Below are 21,868 nucleotides of genomic sequence, written 5' to 3'. Positions count from 1 at the left end.
ACAAATCGATGCAAAAAACCTAGACTATAGCAAAAATAAATTTACATTAACCACTGTTACACAAAGTTAGCTCAATATTTATTTAAAAATTTTTAAATGTTTGTTTACTGTGGTTTGGTTTGCGCCTCAATTTAGTTTCGGTTTCGTTGGTGTCGCCATCTTCCAGAAACGGACGGAAACGAACAAGACGCCATTCGGGGAGAGACGGAGGAGGCGAAGCTAGCGAAGCAAGCGAAGTAACCAAAGCAACCTCGACTACCGCCTGGGCGCAAACATGGAGCAGAGGCGTTTGCCGATCGCCCTAGAAATCCTTATGGCTTTTCTAAAAGCTGCCGGATTGTGATCTGTCACAAGCATGTGTGCCAAAGCTTTCTACTACTAACTACGATGAGCAGTTTCGCTACGCGCCGTGTCTACGGAACGGAGTTGATTAACCGGACCGCCTCCTCGGAAACTTGCCAGCCTCGGGAGTAGAAGACCTCGGAAAGTGCGAGCGACCGTGGTGATGGGTGAGTGATACGAAAAAGAAAGCGTCCTTCGGTAAATCATATTCCGCTTTCCGCAGCAGCACGTTCTTGTTAAAAACTGCTTTCGAGGCTGCCCCGTTTCTTCGAACCGCGCACTGACAATCCGTTCGTTGACTTTCGGAGAGCGGTGCTGTGGCAAGCCGAGCGCCTTGCTGTGCGATCGGGAACGTCGCTCCCATTTCGCGTACGACATGGCTGTTAGCAGCAGTGAGTAGTGTTTTCGCACATTTGCTTTCAATAACGCCGTATCGTTGTGAAATGTGTAGCCGTCCGTACGGCTGGTGCCTGAGTCAGGGCGCTGTAGGCGTAGGCCGGTGCGATGTGTCGGGAAGGCTTGCTTACAAACATCGCGTGTGTCATTCGCGTCACGTCGGCGACAGCTCTCGAAATGGGAGCACGCTGCCGTGACAACGGCGGCCGAGGCGCGGGCCGAAATTTCGAAAGCGCTTCGGCGATGGTCGCGGCCGTAAAAAAAGGAGGGCGAGAAATCAGAAGGGATTTGGCCCAGAGACGACGCCGTTCGGCGACGCCGGTGATACGGTCAGCCGAGCGTGGGAGGTCGTTCCGGAAGTACAGCCAGCCGCGTAACCTGGATATCTTGTGCTACACGCTGAACAAAGGGGGGAAGAAGCGGCATTGTTCGAGATCCTCCCGGTTTGACGGCCACTTTTGAGAAAGATCTGCTTGATCGCTCCCCCTGCTTCTGACAGCCACTCGATTCGTCGCTCGCGAAGGGCGCGTAGTTGTTGAGTTTTGTCTTGCAAGTGTAGTGCATGCGTGCGACTATTACAAAAAGAGACTGTAGCCAGCTGTGAAGGACAGCCATGCGAAGGACTGTGCATATCACTGTCGCATATGCGCACTAGGGCTTGTTTATTAATGTCTAACCTTAAAAAAATAAAAGCAAAAGGTTGAGGGTGTAATTATCTTTCAAAATTAAGAACATAGAAAATGATACCAGGTGATCTGTATTTGTATTCATGCCCATATCAACACTTGAACGTGTGTTCAACTTCTATGATAAAATGCCAATTCAGATATATGTCTGCACCTCCAAGTTAGATTCCACGCGGGTCGCAGCAACACGTCATGGGTGAGGAAAGGAGGATTTTAGAGGAATATAAGTGTTTGAACAGAAGTTTCCCTCAAATGAATGCAGCTGTAACAAATTTGGATCTTTCACTGCGTTCGATCTCCATTGAATATCTTGAAAAACTAGGAGCTAAAGAGACTCCCTTCTCTCTGTATAATCGTGGGCTCTGGATCAACAGCAAGGGTAGGGTGGCTTCATTTTGGTGGTTATTGCTCACACATACAGGGTTACATCACTCAAGGTATGTATGTGCTGACGTGCAAGGCTGGACTTTCTTTCTGTTACAGGATTTAAACCAAACCTATGGAGCAAGAATATATACAGGAGGTGAAACGGCCCATTGTGGCGGGCAATGGCAAGTGATCTGATAATGTCACAATAAAAACGAACATGGACGGCAAAGCTTTGTAGATGCAATGGTGATGGAGAGGGTAGCAGCACCTGATGGATGAAATGATAGTGGCCAGCCACAATTCATTCCAGGGCTTCGCAGTAAAATGCCAATCGCTGTGGCCGCGCAGTTTTTGCTCCCGCAACAAATGCCGGTAGCTTAACGTGGGCCAAGCACTTGTGACGTAATCTTGCCGCCCTAGGAACCGTCGTTTACCCTCCTGTTTTGTTCTTACTCCATGACCAAATGAAAAACTGTAAAAACCTCCTGTTTCGCACAACTTTTCCACAGTTTGCATACTTGCATTCGACAAATTTGGCAAGCTCTTGGGGCTGAAATACCTGGCTTAAAAGTAAAACGCGTAGAAATGGCGAGGTGGGCGTGTATGCATTTGTAGTCTCGACAAACGGGTTGCCTTGTGTGTTCTTACACATTGTTTTGTTGTCTTTGTGGTGGAGGAAAGTCAAGCGAGCAGCTGTCTTGGAAATTGGACTTCCTCCCGCATATTACACGAGGGAAACAGTGACAGCAGTAAACAGGATAAAGGGCTAGTACAGGCAAAGGCGGCCCTGGATCCAAGGGCAGATAAGACAGACCCGCACAAGGAAGTCTGGAGGCACCGGAGGCATGCGCTCTGCATGCGGGGTGTCAAATGGTGCATTAGCCTTAATTTAATCGTCCTAGTCAAGCACAGGGGTGAAAAATTTGACCTTGAAGGTGCGGTTTTTGTGGAAAATAAACCGTCCTCCATGAGAATTCCGGCTTAACTGGCACGCCAAGTAGCGCTTTCAAAAGGCCTTTTGCCAACGCCCTGTCAATTAAAGGGCAATGAAGTGGGTCAAACAGCATCCATTTACGTTAGCAGATACAAGCACAATGTTAAGTTTAATAGGGGCAGAACTCTGACTGCTGTTCGTTTCAAAAGCATCTGTTTCAAGTCGTGATGTAATTCCAGTTATGGGGAATCTGATATATGCACAGAATAACCTTGCTTGTTCTGCGTCTTACAGTTTCGTCCGCCATCAGCCAATTAGGGCCCACTCGAAGCGGGTGCTTTTAAAATGGACACCATTCCGAACTTTGCCCCTGAATAAATTCAGTGTAGAAATCGAAACCGCATGCTCAAACTTCTTTCGGCTGATTTGTACTGCTTTTTTTTTTCTTTTCAATTTTTATTCTTTTTTTTTAAAAGAAATGTATTCATTAAGAGCATTTTTCACGTACCATTGTTCTCACCAATTTGCTGACTATGACAGTGAGAATACACTTGCTAGTCTGTGGGAGAAAGTTAACGGATTACAAGCATAAAGAACTGCACAGAAGGAAACCCAAAGTCAATATTAACATGACTGAACCGGCAATGTGGCAATGCGGGTAGTCAATATTGGAAGCATTTTGTTAGCATTAAATGCACATTAGTTTAGCTAATCTTGCGCACAACAATCTAAATAGTATTTCCTATCCCAGCATATATTTCTCAGTGTAGTGTTACAGTGTTGAACATCTTGCGCGCCCTTAAATGTTAAAAATTTTTTAATGCAAGAAAGTCAAGAAGTTGGGAGTGGGCCAATTTAAGAAAATTACAGTACTGTTGGCATTGTTTGAGTTTCTAGCAGGTTGATCACAGAGTGCCTAACCTTGCCAAGTATGAACTATCTGAACCTAAAAAGACTCAGAATTTTTATGTTCTGACCGGCCTAGCGTACATACGACCAAAAAAGTATTGCAACTATGATGGACACGAACTTCTCTTGCAAAGATTGCATCTGTGCCTTGTTGCAGTTTATGTAGGATGGTTCGTTGGTGGCACAGGGCTCATCTTATTATTTTTTTGGTTGTGCAGCCATGTATGGGCAAGCTTTAAAATAATCGTTGTGTAACAATGTGCATAAATATATTGCGAATGTTTGCAAATTGGTTTGTCCACTCTGCTATGACACATCTTTTTTTGATGTCCTCACTTTGTGAACGTAATTAAATTTTATCTGGAGAGGCTGCTCAGATCACCGCATTAAATTATAGCCATAACTTCCTGGTGCAACAAGTGGCAGATGAGAATTAACTTTAACAAAAACGCTTCGCAGTTCTGCTACTTATCAACAACTGCTCCCTGTGTAGCGTAAATAATTACAACTATTTTGGCGTTATCTTTGCAGCAAACTGTCAACGACGAAACAGTCTATATTTCCACTAAAGCCGGGAAAAAAAAGCTTCGTTGTTTGAGACGTATGCTAGCTAAAGCTCCTAGAGACACCAAATTGCTCATGTGCAAGTCATTAATCTGCCCAATTATCGAATACGCCTCACCCATATGGGACCCACACAAGCAGTATGAAATTAATAAAACTGAATCGGTTCAGAGAAGAGCCGTTTGATTTACATGCCACCATTATGACAGTTATTTTTCGCCCACCTGGGCTCTGTTGTCACTAAATCTAACCTTGCTTACCTCACACAGGTGCACAGAGTCGTTAAAACATTTACATTCTGCCGTACATTCGCATTATTATTCACACAATGATACCTACTGCACGTTTTCGAGGCCATTGTCAACACGAAGCCACCACAGTCTTATCAGGCACCAGTAGTATTTGCCCAAATGGAAGCATTTACATTTAGTTTCTTTCCTCGCACAATAGAGTGGTGGAATGCTTTGCCTGGCTCTGTTCATGCGCTACCGCAGCAACATTTTTTGACAGCCACACAGATCTATTAGTGTTCAGCCCCCTCATATGTTTTCCCCTCCATCTTCACCTTATGTTGTACTGTACGGTGGGTGTCTCCGAAAATAATCAAAACCATATAATTCTGCAACTATGTACCTATTGCTTATATGTGCCTGATTTGTATTTTCGTATTTATTTGCCATTTTTCCTTTTTGTTTTCAACCTGGCATGGATACGTTGCATTGATTTTGTGTTATCCTATATCTGCATTGTACATATCATTTGTACCCACTCCTGCTGTAGCCTTAATCTTGGCTGTGGTATTTCGAAATAAGTAAATAAAATAAATAAATTGCTGTAGCAATATGCAGATGAAACGTAATGGTGCTGTTTTATGTTTGTTTCAGAGATTTGTCCATATCGCCTCACAATCCACATTATGCCTTGAACCACGCCACACAGATTAAATAATCTCTGAAGTTTTTTGTGTGCATGTGTGGGAATACAGACGCCTTTAGCTTCCCAACTTCCCCAGGCCTTTTACATATGGAATAGTCTTCCTGACAGGCTCACTTCCGAGTTGAGCCTTGAAACGCTTTCCCTTGCACCCACATATTTCCTAGCAGCTCCCTATAAATGACTTCCTTACTTTGGTCTTTGTATCAAACACAGGGCTTTGATTCTTTTTGGATTATTGCATTTCCACATGTGTGTGCACTTGGTTCCTTCCGACTTTGTTTTCGATGTGCTACATAGTGTTTTTGGTGGCTTGTAGTTTTTCTTGTAGTTGCGGCTGCTGCCAGACTGTGGGTGTTTTGGATGCGAATGCTTGCGGTTTCCTCCGCGTTGTCCACAACGTCTGAGTACTACTAGTAGGCTCCTGGTCCCTGAAAAAGGCCCCCTGGTCCCTCTTGTGCAGAGGGCGTGGGGCTGCTGCCGCCTGTCGGGGGCGCGGGGGTGTGCGTGGACCGGCGGGGCTCGCCCGTGGAGCACGGAGACCGGTACACGCCCGAGGGCAAGGACCCCTGCGAGCAGTGCACGTGCCAGCGGGGGCGGCCGGACTCGTGCTCCATCACCTCCTGCTACCCGCCCGCCCACTGCCACCAGCCCTACCTAAGGGGATCGGGCGAGTGCTGCGACTACGCCTGCAACGGCACCACCCTGGGGGCCCCTGACGGTGAGCTTGCTTGCAAAAGGGGTGCGGTTGATACGGTGGTCTTGGCTGTCGGGGTTCTTGACCCCGTTGCAGTGTCGAGAACCTGGCGCCCGCTCGCTGCTTAAATTAAGTGGCTGTGGGGTTGTAGATTTGCATTCTACTCCAGATTGAAGAAGCTACGGGTTCTTCAAGAGAGGCTAGGACTGTTGGGTGCATTGCTGTCAGGAGTTGAGACGTGCTCTAAAGCAAAGGGGAATCCCAGTTGGTACTAGGGGTTACAAATGTAATAGTTGGAAAGTCATTCCTGGTGGGGAGCTAAAACTTTCAATGCGGTAAATTGTTGATGGCAGCACTTCAGTGTTACAGTAGCGTCTAAACGTAGGCCCATAGCTTGTTGCACTACCTTACCTTGCAAAGTTTGTTTTCACCTGCTGTTTTATTGAAGAAAAGGCAGAAGGCTTGTCCTCCATAATCGTCGCTACCAGATAGGCAGTTTCAAAGATGGTTTAGCACCGTTCTTTTTTTCATCTTGGAGCACTGAATGTGGATGGGTAAGAAAACAGTTTTGAGCCGAGGTCGCGTAAAAGTTGTGCACACAGATTTCTGTTTTTGGGCTCCTTCGGGGCTCACGAACGACAGACAGCACGGGGAGATAGATGCAGGAGGGCATGCAGACGCTGCATTTTGTTTAAGTGGAGGTTTCATGAAGACAGGCCTGTACACGAGAGAGAGTCTTCTCATGGCAGTGTCCTGCTTGATGTTGCCACCTCACACGTCTCCTGTCCCCCTCCACTCCCGGTGGCCCCGCAGGGTCGGAGGTGCAGAGTGCCACCACCCTGGGGCTGCGCATGGTGGCCAGCACGGTGGCCTCGTTCCTCATCGTGGCCCTGCTGCTCTTCATGATCCACCGGCTGCGCAAGAGGCGCCTGCTCGTCATGATACGCCGTCAGTGGGCACTCTGCTCTTTGTTTCCCTTCTCCCCTCTTCTTCTCCACCTGTCATTATTATGGTGGAGACTGTTCCTAGTGCGGGGGTCTAAAAACATGCGAGAGAAGAAACATACTGTGCAGGCAATGCAAATGCCTTCTATGCAGGTAGGCTGGAGGGTAAGCAAACATGCTCTGCACCAGCGATGTTTACTACACGTGTAACCATTATGTCTGTGCGTTTATAAAGCTGTGGCATCCGAGGTGTTTAAGGCGTGAACGATGTGCAGTCCCACTCAACGCGGTGTCGGGTGCTTTATTTAGTGCACTTTTGTTTGGAACTAATAATCAAGCATGTTGTGCATCCTGCGTCTGCCATGCAAAGGAGGTCGTCACTAGTGCCATTCACATCAAAGTAAACGAGCCATTGCGAGATGCGAACATCTGCCGTGAATGGGTACATGCCACCCCCTAGTCGCACTCAACACCTTCACATTGAAGCACTAGCTATCCATGGCAGCCTTGCTGTAAAGGCTGTGAACTGAGCGAGGAAGAAGCAGTGGCTTGTTCTTGGTCGACCTGCTAACGTGACCTCAGTGTTTTGGGGCTGGACTTCTTCTTGTCTGAAAAATAACACAGAATGCTGTGCTGCATCGCATCAAACTGCCTCCCATTGGTGCAGTTGCTGATGTTCTTTATGGCAAAAGTCAGCTTCCCCTTGAATGTACTGGAGTACTGCTTTGGTGGCACTCACATTTTGCTGCTTCATTGTGAAGAAAAGAAAAAAGTGCAGTTTCCTGAAACTGCACCCGGTGTAGATAGCTTGTGTGCTTCTGAGGAATGCACCCGCATGACAACTCCTGTAAGCCTTAAGAGCATGATGATATGATGTAGCAATAATAAACCCAGAGCATTTCACCCGATTTTTGGCTGAAACTTTTGTCTGGATCCCAGTATAGTAAAAGGAGGGCATTTGGGGTGCTAATAACTGAAAAGAAAAATATTCACATGATATATATGTATAGGTTTTTTTTGGTATGGAACAAATTGTGGCGCATCTTGCTGTTGGTTATAGAAGTGTCCAACTGAAATTGTCTTTGAGTAGGTCACTGATGCTAGAATGCCATGTTTCTGACTAAGTCAGGGCTGTATCCTGTTGTACCATTTTGTTACCTAATTCCGTTATGCATGTATGAACCAGCACAACAAACGCTAACTGTACTCTTGCGATGCCACTTTTTGCCGTCACTGTTTGTAACACTGGTTCAAAGGCACTTTGAGAGATTTCGGCGCACGTTAAAAATCCTGGGTGGTGGAAATCAAACCGGAGCCCTTCAGTATGGTGCGCATAGCCCAGGTGTAACTTAAGCGCATTATGCCCAAGAAATATTTGATTGATTGATTGTGGGGTTTAACGTGCCGACGCAACACAGGCGATGAGGCGCACCGTTGTGGAGGGCTCCGGATTAATTTTTACCACCTGGGGATCTTTAACGTGCGCTGAAATCTCGAACACAACAGGCGCTCTTGCTTTTCGCCTCCATCAGAAAAGTGGCCCCTGCATCTGGGAATCGAACCCACGTCCTTGTGCTCAGCAGCAGAGCGCCATAGCCACTGCTTCACCGCGGCAAGTAAAAAAAAAAAATGTTGAAAAAAAATTGAGTTTTTTTTTTCACCACTAACACGGATGCTTTGTCACTGCATTAACAGTCCATTCCATTCCACACTCATTCAGGATTTAAAAGGTCGCAATTCCATTCCCGCTTCATTCTGGGACCTTAAAATGCAAAGTGATAAAACTGAAGTTCGGGGCTTGCTTCCTGAGCCTTCCTGTTCTGTGCCCCCTCCCCCCAGGGCTGAACGGGTGCCGTGCAGCTGCGAGCCTGGAGGAGGCCTGCCTGGCCCGGCAGCTGGCACTGGAGGAGCAGGGGGTGGGCTTCCTGGGCGGCTTCTGCCCGGACCCTCCGCCCCCATACACCTTCTGGAAGCCCCCCGAGGCGTACGTTCCTCCCGGGGAAGCCCCGCCTCCGTACGACGCCCCACCAGTCCTGCTGATGGACAGGCCACCCCCACAGCCACAACAGCAGGTAGGCGCTTGCTTGAATTGGCCACCCACTGTGCCAGAATTGGCTTGCTTGTGGAGTATCTTTATGCTCACTAGTAGCGCGCACAGACGAAGGGCAAAGGCAAAGAAGGCGGTGGGACAAGTGCTAACTCACAACTACTTTTCATTGAAGAAGAACATAATATATACTCACAATACACAAACTGCGCATGACAATACACTGTAAAAGAGGAAGGGAAACCTTCGGATTGATACTGCACAAGATATGGACAACCGAAGCCAACTTATCTACAAGGCATAGCACTGCGGGAACAATACATCACCTGTAATCTAAAAACTTGAATTCTTTATGGCTGAGCATAATCAATGGCTGGCCTACACACATTTGCCCCAGCTTGGCGATATGGTAAGCCTCCACCACCTTTGATCTTTATGCTTAAACAACACTTTCGTTTTGTTCTTTAGTTTCTTTCACAAAATGCGTGCAGCACGGTGGAGGCTACGTGGCTCTCAACAAAGTCGCCCAAAGTGTTTGTCCAACTCACCGTAACATTTTGCAAAGGCCCTCTGAAGAAAGTGACAGTAGGCGTAGGGACTCTGGTAGGACGTCACTGTCCTTAGTAAGCTGCGTAGCCTTGGTGCTGCTGCATGGAGCTTGTGAAATGAAGCATGCAAACATAGTAGAAGGTGCAAGTGGGATTAAATGCATGGTGTGTGCTGTGAATGGGGTGCAAAGGCTGCACTGTTACAACACAGGAACGAACGGTAGAGCTGCAGCCAGCTATGGTGTGTGGCATTAGGTGATCTTGTACGGGTGCAACTTGGCTGATCCATTGGCAGAGGTATCAACAGTGGTACAGCTGTTGCCTGAAGTTGGTGTAGTAAATGCAGACAAAAGTGTTCACCTGAGATGGAAAAATCACAAGCTTTCAATTCTCGCCTGCTTTTGACTTGCACCTGCAGGAACCTCTTTTTTCTTTCTTTCCGTTGCTTTGGTATTATTAGCCGGGAATGTTCTTAGGCTGCTCGTCAAGTGATGCGCATTTGTCTGACTGTAGTTGGTTGCTCCGCACCATCTGAGAAGATGAGGGGATGGCAGATCTTGCCCCTAAGCATTGGCTGGTGTTTAGGCTGCAGCAGTGTGTATGTGTGTGTGTGTGTGTGTGACAGAGAGAGAGAGAGAGAGAGAGAGAGAGAGAGAGAGAGAGAGAGAGAGAGAGAGAGAGAGAGAGAGAGAGAGAGAGAGAGGGGGGGGGGGGGGGGGGGCAGAGGGGCAGGGGATGAGACGATTGGATTGGAGAGGTTAAACTGCCCAACCAAGCCAATACAAGAATAGTGCACATTTGTGTCATCGAATAAATTAAACCAAAATACAAGACGATTGGTGAAACTTATCATTGTAGTCAACATTTAAAGCATGCGGCACAATTTCTCTGCAGGCAATTTGCGGTTAATTTTTTCTCTTTTCTTCGTTAATCAGAGCTAGACTTACACCATAAAAATACAGGCATGACTGCTTCCGTCAGCGACGTGTGGGGCCGATCGTTTTGCAGCTTGCAGCAAACGTGTGTGCCAGCGGCCCACTGCCACTGGTGGCCTCGACAACGCCCCCACTGCTCTGCGGAGAAGGAGGGGGAGGAGGGGGAAGAGGAGGAGGTGGATCGTCGACCAGCAGCGAAGCGGGGGACTCGACCCAGCAGCAGGAGCAGCAGCGGGCCATCCGGTCGGACGCCTACTACGAGGACGGGCTACGGCACGTGACGGTCGTCCTGGTCGGGGACCAGCGGGAGCAGGCGGCCCCCGGGGGCCGACTGTCGCAGCAGTGCGAGCCCTCTGCCCGGCACCTGGTGCAGGACAGGGACAAGCGCCTCAGCCTGCAGGTAGCTGCATTAATTAAGCGAGAATGCGGCACTAAGCTGACGGGGACGAAGGTGGACATAGCAACATACCATATTTGCATGATTAACGCGCACCATTTTTCACTAAAAGTGGCTTTCAAATTTGTGTGTGCTTTACAATCAGGCTTAAAACTGAAATCAGCTTTCAAAGTTCCCTCCTTTAGTTTCAATGCCAGCAGGAGCTGGATAAGCAAGTTGCTGCCACAGTTGCGTGTTGCCACAGTTGCCACAGACCGCTAAAATCAACCAATATTCGGTGCGAAAATAGCATTTTTTCGACGACTCTCCGCTCGGGTTCTACAAGTGCTATCGCGTCCATCTTGGGCTCATTTGAAAGTGCGTCTTTTTGTTTTTAATTCCCCGCCAGGACTAATTCGTTTCATCGATTGGTTGCGAGTAAAACTGGGGTAGAAAAAGGATGAAACGCACCACCCAATTGGCTACTGACTTGACTGCAAGTGCAGTGAATAGTCAACAGCCACTGCTTTGCAGACATGCTGGATTAAAATTTTTACAGTGTAAATTTTATCTGAAATTGAGCAGCAGCACTTATGTGGAACTCACATTGGAATGTTCCAATCATTGGGAGGATCATTTTACTTATCTAATCATTCTACTAACCTAATCATTCTGCTGTTACTTATTACCCTGGTCATGGGCAAAGTTGGCCTTGACGGCACAGAAGTACAGAAGTGTTTTCAGTTTTGTGGAACATGTATTTGGTCATGTTCTGGCAAGCTCATGATCTACAAATGATGTACAGAAGATACATGTTTATCAGGCACAGTAGTCATAAGTGAAACCTTGATGTAACAACGTCGGTAAAATTCGTGCTTTGTTAGTGTCCAATGTTTAGTGTGAACGACACGAGGCGCTTCCTTTAAGTGAAAATGGGGTGCACATACGACAGGCTTGTTATATTTTGCAAGAATGGGGCTTGTGCTGAAAACAAAGTTGAACATGCAGAAAAGGAGCTGATTATACGGTTCAAAACTGTTCTACGCATATTGATCCCCACTGCTAGAGGAAGTGGGAATCGAATGGGGAGACTTGGCTGCTGTGAAACCTCTGAAAATGATGCAATGGGCATGCTCCTCCTTATTGGTGCAAATTGTCAGGCTCTGCCCGGACGTTTCGGCAAGGGTTCCGGCAAAAATACCAGTTCGGTATTTTTGCCGGTATTTTCGCTGGTATTTCGTGGGTATTTCTGCCGGAACTTTTGCCGGAACTGAACCTGATCCCGAACCATTATTTTTTGAGCATGCTGAACCCAAACTGGAACTGAAGCGGAAAACTTCTCACGCACTTTCGCCTTCAGATCAGTCATCAGATCAGTCAGAACATTATCAACGCTCTCTTCGTCGTCACAACATGAGGACAGGTATGCGCACCAATGTTGTGAAAGGTATGCCACTGCTGGTAGCACGAGCAGAGTGCAAGGTTGAGCAAACGAAATGTCACACTCTTGGCAGCCTGTGGGCGATTTGAAACATTGACTTTTGCTTTTCCCTCGCTGCAACTGTGTAATGGCAATTGGGTTTCAAGGCTGCTGCACTGGGCAGTGGTGAAGGCCAACACTTGAAATGTGCATACTTGTTGCCTTTAACTCTTTCAGGACCGCTCCATAGGCCATCGATCACATATGATCGATGGTTTCACGAGCCTGCAGAATACAAATTTTCGTTCGATGGAACACCTAGCGACATCTAGGAGATAGTTTGAAAACGATAGTTTTCTCTTTTATGAAGTTTATTTTTTTATCGCCAGGCGGCAACGCATCAGATATTTTATTCTGATGGGCAGTGGTTTCGAATGTAAACAAACATGGCGTCATACTCGCGCGAGCGCGATAAGAAATCCGCCTCATCTCGTCTCGCATATCTTCACCTTCTACTGTGGATTTTAACGATGAGAGTGGCAGTGAAGTGGCTTTAGAGATCGGATTTCAGCTCGAGTGAGGATTCAGGTGTTGATCAGCCTGGAACATCAAATCGCGCTCAAAGGTGGGTGTTGGTTTCGGTTTCAATTGTCTCTGGAGTAGGTATGTGCGCTTGAAATATGTTCTGGCTGGTTTATATTTGTTCGCTAGGGTGTTAACTACCTATGGTGGTGATCTCCTGCCACCATCTCAGAAAGGGATCAAGTTTTCGCCGAGACGAAAGCCCGGCGTGTACCTGGGCGACGACGTAGCCATGGCCCTAGTGCCAAAGAGATCACGCACAAAACAAAAAACCAGTTACACCTAGCCGCATCAAACTTTCGCGATGAAGAAACAAAGCATTGTGTTAGATTTTGTATATCCTGAAATAATTTTATTCTTTTTTAATATTTTTATATTTACGCTTTTTTCTATCTTTTTCTGTAGTTTTTTTACAAAGTTCTTACTTTAAGATTTTTTCATGGTTCTATCGTCAGTGTTGAAGTAAAACTTGGTATTGTATGTCAAAGAACATATAATTAGCTGCATTTTGGTATATGCTAAGGTAGGATGGTGCCTTTGCTTTATGTAATAAAAAATTTGTAGCGAGACCTCACTTTTTCATCACTTTTTCGGGCGGTCCCGAGAGAGTTAATACCTTTCTTTAAAAAGGCCGCAAGCCTAGAGAGCGTAAATACTTGAAAAGTTTGACCCTCAAAAGCTGCTTGATGGGTGAACCGTGTGAGCTCCCTGCTGGGCTCTGTAATATCCCCGGTGCACTTCCCTTCCTTTTCCTTTCCCTCAAACCACCACAACAACGGCAGTCTAATCACACTTCAGTTTGTAATCGCATGATCTTATTTAAGGTTACAGAGCTTAGCAGACGGAATTGGGGTGGTGGTCAGGCGCAGCAGAGACGTATTCATAGTGAAGTACACATGCATAATAATAGCAACCTCGAAATGCATCCCAGTGATCAGAGTAGTTAAACCTCGATATAACAAAGTCGTACTTGGGGGCGGAAATTTCGCTGAACCGAGAATTTCGTAAAATCGAGGTTTCGATTTTACAGTTCATTTAACCAGTCATTGAGGTTTCAAAACCTTGCCCATCGCCCAGAAACAACTGCTATGTAGTTACCTCTCCACTTAATTAAAGCGAAATTTGTACTAAAACTGGCCGCGAAAATTGTGTGAATCAAAAGTTTCAACACTTGGGCAATGGAATTCGGATAGCCGACGGTAGTTCATGTGTCGTCGTAAAACCGGTGCTTTTTCCGCAACGCCTCATTAAATATCATAGCAAACTAGGTTTCCACATTTTCTTTTTTTCATTTCGGTAACTACTAAACACCGCTGTTAGTCAATTGAACCTGCGTCCATGCCCCGTGAACTTCACCCTGGCGAGGTGCTGGTTCGAAGTTACGCCTCTTTTCGTCCGTTCAGTGGTAGGCTTAGGCGCGGCGGGCCAACAGTGGAAGGGTGCTATGAAACTTTTGAAAGACTTTTTTTTATGTACAAAGGCTCTGCAGTATGGGCGCATGATGCAACCACGACGCTCGAGATGAAGCCATGATTGTGAGTTGAGCGGTGTACACGCGGACCGCTTCACTGTGTGGAGAAGTGCTTACGTGCTCCCACTAAAGCGGAAAGCTTACATTAAATACCTTCCGGAAAAATCCGATTGAGCAATTGCTTTTCTGCCTGCTGAGCCCTAAAGAAACTGATTTCACCCCATCGCAGCTGTCTAATGAACACTGGTGAAATGAAGATGACCACGTTCAAAGAGCAATTTATTGCCACCAGCACTCGATGTTCAAACCGCACTGAAGAAGTCCGTAAGCAGTGCTTGGCGTTTCTTGACCAGGTTGGGCTTTAGGTGATGCTCGTATGCTGACAGCACTAACAAGGCTTGCTCTTAAACATTCGCATGCGCCTGAGTGCCTCCGCAGAACGTCGATGGCATCCATCACTTCGGTGGCCGTCAGTTTCACCGACACTTCCTGAGGCTCTTGTTCGGAACACTTTTCTTTCCTTTAGAGTGCTCATGCTGCTTACAAGACTCACCTAATGATGCACGAACAAAATATTAATGTGGTTATCAGCGAGCACAACCTAGAGCAGCAGCACTGTGAGCAAGGGCGCGTAGAAAAAAAGCTTGAAGTAGGCTTTGGCAGCCTAAGAATAGAGGGCGTTGGCGTGGGCAATGATGGAGACGTCAAAATGGTGGCCGCACTATTGAACCGTCCATGACCGCTAGCGGTTTGAGCAGCTTCTTTCATCGCTTTTAATTGTTGTCAACCACAGATTTCACCACTTTTCTTTCATTTTAGTTTTTTAAGTGTTAATGCAAGTGCTGAATGTTTTCAATGTAGGCTCTGAAAGGCAAAATAAAACGTGCCTCGACCGGAATTTCGTTCTTCCTTTCTTGCCGTGACTTTGTTAAATCGGAAGCGCCGCATGAAATTACTTCGTAAAATCGAGATAAAAATACATGCATTTAGCAAAATTTTGATAGAAAACTTGAAAAAATTCGTTATATCGCAAATTTCACTAAATCGAGGTTCGTTATATCGTGGTTCAACTGTAATAATGAGTGACTGAGCGTCAACTAAAGCTCACTTTTAACAAACTTCTGGCTCACACTCTCGAATAGGTGACTGCAAACAAGTTATCCTAGGTGGCCAAACAATCAAATTCATAGGTAGCATTTATCTGGCTGCTGTAGGGTTATTTTATTTTTCATACGCTACAACTGAGGAAAAAAAGTACACCGCTGGGATTGAAACATGTCCCCTGCTAATGTACGGAATGTACTTGACAGGACCTAGGCCTGACTCTAAATTTATAGTTCAGGGTGAAGGACGATTCCAGAGAGGAGATTGCGATTTCAAAGAAACAAGCCAAAAATGGAAGTGGGAGAAAGTATCTCTCAGACAGTTATGACTCTTGTCGGCTTGAAGCAGTCCCTAGGACAACATAAGGTCTGGGCGGGAAAGTAGCTGGTAAGTCATCACTAATTCATGTGTGCTCTCTTTTGTTTGTTTAAATATCTGGCCTAATTGCTCACGGTTGCTGCTAAAATTGTGCAACTTTTATTGGAAAAATCAGTTTTCATGGTCGCTTTAAACTGCAAAACATTTTTTTTGCACTTTGCTAATAATTGAACTCACCGAACAGGTTCGCAAACTGGTTTGAGTAGGGATTTAGTTGAACCGGAACTGACCCAGAACGAAATGAATTCATCCGAACCTGAATTGTAACTGAACCGTCATTTTTTTCGATTCGACACACTGGTAGAAAGAAGGTTGCAGACAGTGCGTTTGTTGCATCGTGATCACTCGTGGCTCTGGGCGGCCTGTTTCACTGCTTAGGTGTTATTGCGAGCCGGTTTCAGCGCTCGTGCTTCCAAAAATCTACTCTTAGAACTGAAAGGTTGGGCTGAATTGTTCATTAAATTGCATTGAAATTTCTGCAAATGGGGCTTTCTTACAGACAGAGGTAAAAATACATGGTGTGCGTATATTTGAAGTTAGAAAAATTGATGTATTTTGTTACACCAAATTTCATTACACTGAGGTTCTACTGTACTTCAGATACCAGTATCTGCACGTGCAACTTTGCATTTGGAAGTGAGCAAGGAAGTAAGTTATCCCCCTTTACTTGTGAAATACAAGGATCTGGCACAATACTCTAGGCAACTTTTTTCTTCCCTTCCATAGTGTTGGCCCCTTCTGGGTGCATCACAACTATCCTGCATGTGCCAGTGCGAGGTGCAGCTCCATTCAGAAGCTTCTAAATACTCAGAGAGATTGGCAGGAAAGGAAGGAGGCCATCCAAAATACTGCTCCTCAAACCTACTTGGGCTGGGGACTTAATTGCGTGTGCACTCATGGCCGTCCCGCTTCCCTGCAGGGTCCTCCGCCCAGCCAGAACAACAACGTGTACCCCGACCCAACCACGTGGGGTGGCGAAGAGGAAGAGGGGGCCAGTGAGACCAGCTCCAGCTGCACCGCCAGCGCGGACGACCGCCAGGGGGCCTTCAGCCCCACGAGCAGCGAGTCCAGCGCCTCCGCCGACGTCGGCCAGGCCTCAGCGCAACCGGCAGCCGTCGTTGCGGAGGCACCCAAGACCAGGCACCCGCTGGACAGGACGCTGCAGAGGCTCAGGCGCTTCTCCATGCCCAAGCGCAAGAGCTCCAAGAAGGGGCCCCCGACCGCTGAGGCGTCACCCTCGGCCGAAGGCGGGGCGACCACCTGCTGTCTCGGCCAAAGCTCGGCCACGGAGTCGTCGGGGAGAGGTCGGGCACGGACGCCCAAGGCTACCCAACCCTCCGCACTCAGCGACGAGCAGGCAGTGTCAGAAGGCAGCTGCGGCCTTGAACGGCTCTCTGGCGGGGAAGCCCGGGCCCCCAGTCACAGGGAAGCCGGGCCCCCAGCCGACGAAAGGACTGCGAAGAAAAAGACAGCCAGGAGAAAACTCTTCTCCCTACCCTCCTGGGATGGCGCTGTCCTGAGGAGGTCGTTGCCGGAAAGCCGTGGCGAAGCATCTTCCGCTGGTACCCGGGTTATCTTGGAGACGGTCGTGCCTGCTGTTGAAAGCGGAAGGGACGTGATGCGCCCCTCTTCCTTAGATCTTCCGACAGCTACGTCAGCCTCCAAGACTCACTCTTCCACGTGCCCCGTAGTGATCACTGTGAAGTGCCGGCCTGTGCGAACTGGGGCGGCGGGCGCTGCTCTCTCGGGCGAGCAGGCGCAGTCGCCTTCGTGCTCTTCGTCGGAGTCCACTGTTTCTGCAAAGACCCAGTCTGCTGCGAGTGGTGCCGCGAGAGCAAAGTCCGACAGTGCGGTGACTGTGCAGCCGTATGCGGAAGCAGCGCAGGCCATTCCGCGGCAGAGTGTCGCAAAGCAGGTGGCCAGGCTAGAAGCCCAGGGCTTCCGGCCACCCGATGCGTCGTGCACCTTACAGAGGCATAGCCGGAACGCGTCGCACGACAGTAGGTGCCAGGACAGGCTACATTGCAGCAGGACAAGAGAAGGACAGTCGAATCCTGCCCCGCTGTGAAACTGTATCGCTGCTTTTATTACTGCTTGTCTGGTGCGAACTGCAAAAAAACTGATAAGTGGTGGCTAGTTTGTTGCACATACCGGGGACCGGAGTGTGTTAGAATAATTCTAGCACACCGTGTAGTTGAGGGTTGATCTCCTGTAGATCTTTGATTTGTGTGACTGTTGTAGGTTTCAACAGAAGAGGATGCATGCAAGGGTAGTTCTGTTGAATAGAATTCTTTGGCCGACAGCCAAGAAAGTTCGAGCTTACGGTAGTTTCTGCAGCCACCATTCATGTGCTCAAAATAATAGGGTGCTCAATTGTGAATTTTGAGGTGAGTTAACCTTAAAATTTTGTGAGACGTGGCTTGTCACTGGTATTTGGCAATGCCTTTATAATTTGCTAGGATTGCGTCGGCATGTTTTGTGATAAAAGTGAACCAGTATGCTCTAATCATTTGCCTTTTGGTACGCAAGTTTTCTTCTAGTGAAGGGACCACAAGCCTCTGTATGAACATTATTTTGGTGTTTCTTTTGGAAGGTCTTCTTTGGCCTCACACTTTGTGCTCCTGGAAAAAAAAATTAGTTCCAGGAGTGCCATTCTGATAGGCCGAAGAGTTCCCTGGATCTACAATTTGATGCACAAAGTAGATAGTTTTCAGCGGATGGTGCCAATGGCAGCCATTGTGTTACCTATTGTGTTGAGGCTAAGCTGCCATCTGTTGTATGGTGAGCTCATATTGTGAGTCTCATTTTGTGATCTTAATTGAAAGGGTGTTTCCTAAAAAGTAACAACTTCTATGTTATCTTGACAAGACATGAGCTGCCCGTGTGTGTTACAGTCCCATAGTTCTCAACCGTAGGAATTCTGTCTTCCCAATCTTGTCTTTGGATTTTATTTATTGAGTTTGTGTCAGGACCAGGTCACCTATGCTTGAGTGTACGTAACTTCTTGTAAACGTAAAGCACTTTGTGCGGAGGAAAAAATCTCGCTTGTTTGATGTTCAGATTCTACAGTGGGATTAAGTTCAATCAATAAGGAACCTGCATATGAATGAATGGGGGGCAGGTGAAAATAAAGTTAAATCGAAAAGTTGTTTTCTCCAATACTAGAATTCAGATGTAGATTGAGTGGCTATTTCTGACATGCACGTGGCATACAGCCATGCACAAAATGTTTCCAAATGAAAAAGGTAGATTTCGTAAGTGCAAGTGAAACTTTTACAATAGTTCAGTGCAAACAGTCGGTCTGTTTCATGGATTTGTACGAGCTAATGGAACAGTAAATTCTGCCCAAGCATAGACAATCTGCAGCGTTCTGCCATGGAGCTGCTCTTGCAATGTTTGTGACCTGGCAGGGGTAAAAACTGCAGCTATGCACTCTTACTCTCAACATGCATTTGTAATTTCCAAGTCGCGACGCTTGCGCTGAGCGTGGCACATTTAAAACGTGGCCAAGCTCGATCATTCAAATCGCCACTTTTTTTACTCTTTGTTCATTTTGTAAAATTCTTGTGTTTAGTACGACGTGTTGCTGTGACATGTTGCCGATATGCTTCGTGCTGTTGACGGAGTGTCGCTGTTGCAGTTTCGTACAGTAGCCATCTCCGAGTACAATTTCGTGTGCCAGAACTGTTTGAAGGCGCTCTGAGCACCAGCATCTTTTAAGCTTTAAACTAGCAAATTGACAGCACTTTGAAAAAAGAATCTCTTGCTGGTCGTCTTGTGATACCTTTGTTGTCTCTTAATTGCGCCAATTTTACTGACTCCTAAAAAAAAGTAGAAATACCAACAAAGTGTTTATCTTTTTTTCAGGAAGCAAAATACGGCTAGGAGCAGTGCAAGTGCAGTGGTTTTCCCACGTGGTTGTTTGTTTTTGATGTCGTTTGAAAGAACCGTATATAAATTTAGGGGCAATGTGGGAGCAGAGGGCCAGCTTTCATGGCCAGTTTTGTTTCGAATGCTACATCAACTAATCCATTCATGACCTGAACTTTCAGGCCCTGACGTCTGCAGCTTTTCATGAAGTTGTGACCTCAGTATGTAAGCTGACTGATCATCCAACATATTTACTGCATATTTGTACATTACAATGCTACGCCTTGGCACATTGTGCTTACCAGTAATGATTTAAATTATTGTTGGCCGCCATGACTGTTTTGTTTAATGACTTTTGTCGTGTATGTATATAAGGGCCTCTATCCAATAATAGTGCTGTGAAACAATTAAAAAGTAAGAAATCAGCTTGTGCTCCTCTCTGTGCGAGTCGTTGCATGGTTATAAGCATTTCTTTTCTGTCGAGCAGGAAAAGCACCTCCTGCCAGGGCTGGCAGCCATTGTTCAGAATGCAATCACTGTGTACATTATTGCATGTTAGGGATGTAAGACTATCGATGAATTGAATATCGATACTATCAATATTTTAAAGCGGAGCTTGCTATGGCCCTCCAATGCGTTCGATGTTGTGCCAAAATGCACTGCTGGACGACGAATTTCACAAAACGATGATGATAAACGAGGGCCCATCAAGCACCTCAACAAAAAATGCTTCCCGGGGTCAGAATCGAACCTGGGAAGCGTTATACAGCTGGCATCTATCCGCTTGTGCCATTCTAACACGGTCAAAGAAGACAAAATACAAGTTTGTTTTATTCGAAAGATTTCATGTTTTATAGTACCCCCAGCACTTGTCCGGAAGCAAAGGATGCTTTATTCGTTGCAAAATTAATAAATTTAATCTGAAATTTTGATTCTTCCGCCAAAACGTGTATTTGAGCAACGTCTGCAATGACATCATAAGAACAGGTCTTTCAGCTAAACTTAGTGTGGAGTGGAGACTTGCTTACTGTTCGTCAACCTAGATGGCGCCACCACACTGCGGCAAACTGTTTTGTGCCATTGGTTTGTTTGTGACGGTATTTAAACCTGGCTTGTTTTGTTCATGGAGAAAATATTATTTCGTGAAACAGGGTGCTTGCTCAACAAATATGGTCGCATAAGACACCGCCGCTTGCATTAATCGGCCACTGTCATTTGAGACCACCCCAAACGAAGCATAGTGCGCGCAGTACCAACAGCACTACGTATTGGTACTTGTATGTTTATGTGTGCTTTCATTATTTCCACTGTTTGTCCCACCGTGCTTACCGATATAAAAAGAATGTGCCCTAAATTTAAGTGCGAATAGCTCGTTTGGCAAGCTTATAAGTTCTGCCTAATTTGCATTTGCTTTTTCCGGCCTCAGCCAATCACACAGCTGGCTGGCATGACATCATAGGTTCTGTTACGGGAAATGAGCTAGTGGGTCGCATGGCCATTCCCTTTTCTCCTATTTATACAACTTATTTGGGCGACGCTTACACTAAAAGGGGTGTCAGCATGATTCTAACGAGGCACTCTTTTGAATGAACCAAACTTGCATTGTGTCTTCGTGGCCCCTTTAAAGAAAGGGGCTTTGATTTTTTAACACGAAAGTGTTTTATAACAGGGTACACAAACCTCACCGACATCATATCTATCACGGAAATGACACCACCAGAAAAAGTTCCAGTGGCGCAGCGGCGCTAGATTTCGAGCCCACATTCACTCTCGCAACAACGGGAGGTGTGAAACGCTTTACCGACTGAGCCATGAGGTCATACCCGACTAGCTGTACGAACACGCCTTCGGTCCTTCCCTCTAGCTTGTGCATTCAGATGGTGCTGCCGTCTAGGAGAGGTGAAGCGAGGTAGTGCGTCATGACGCTAATTAGCGCCGGCAGTTGGCGCCTCGATAGGGCAGCGTGTAGTAGCAGAAGCTGCTGTGTTTATCCGTCCAGCGGCTATGTGGACTGCCGTTCAGCTTCGTCAGTCATAACGCAAGCGTCTGGCGTACACGCCATGGAGCAGGACCAATGTGGTCTCACCTTTGCGTAAGCGACCCACCAGCAGGGTGTCGCTCGCCAAGTACACCCACAAGACTGGAGTTGATCCGCAAATGGTGCTCCTTTCGCTGTAGCGGACCATGACCACCAAACGATTCGCTGACAACCCGTTCGGTTTCGTTCGCACGGTTTGCGAGCGCATGGGGTTTCAATTGGATTTACACAATGCTCCGGCACCTGTAATCCAGTGTCTAATATTGATGCGTCTAACGGTGCCATACAGACGAACCATGAATAGCGATGTGCAAGTTCATATCGA

General features: G+C 46.8%; 1 protein-coding gene across 1 annotated transcript; it reads left to right on the top strand.

Annotated features, from left to right (window-relative positions):
* The first annotated feature begins 192 nt into the window (after positions 1-192).
* Positions 193-20,124, top strand: LOC144146142 (uncharacterized). The gene is made up of 6 exons (XM_077678098.1): positions 193-509; positions 5,597-5,854; positions 6,644-6,778; positions 8,614-8,846; positions 10,378-10,704; positions 16,555-20,124. The coding sequence occupies exons 1-6, from the start codon at positions 506-508 to the stop codon at positions 17,701-17,703; spliced, it is 2,106 nt and encodes a 701-aa protein (XP_077534224.1). The 5' UTR covers positions 193-505; the 3' UTR covers positions 17,704-20,124.
* The last annotated feature ends 1,744 nt before the right edge of the window (positions 20,125-21,868 follow it).

Source organism: Haemaphysalis longicornis, unplaced genomic scaffold (assembly GCF_048455015.1).
Source record: "Haemaphysalis longicornis isolate Haplotype H1 unplaced genomic scaffold, Haemaphysalis longicornis Haplotype H1 scaffold_7, whole genome shotgun sequence".
In the NCBI taxonomy this organism is placed as follows: domain Eukaryota; kingdom Metazoa; phylum Arthropoda; class Arachnida; order Ixodida; family Ixodidae; genus Haemaphysalis; species Haemaphysalis longicornis.
The sequence above is the reverse complement of the archived record's forward strand: the minus strand, read 5'-3'. Positions and strand labels throughout refer to the sequence as shown.

Bases quoted from the DNA above. Each gene is read 5' to 3' on its own strand.
- LOC144146142 (XM_077678098.1), top strand. The intron at 5,855-6,643 runs GTGAGCTTGCTT...GTGGCCCCGCAG, and splicing joins CACCCTGGGGGCCCCTGACG to GGTCGGAGGTGCAGAGTGCC. The intron at 8,847-10,377 runs GTAGGCGCTTGC...ATCGTTTTGCAG, and splicing joins CCCCACAGCCACAACAGCAG to CTTGCAGCAAACGTGTGTGC.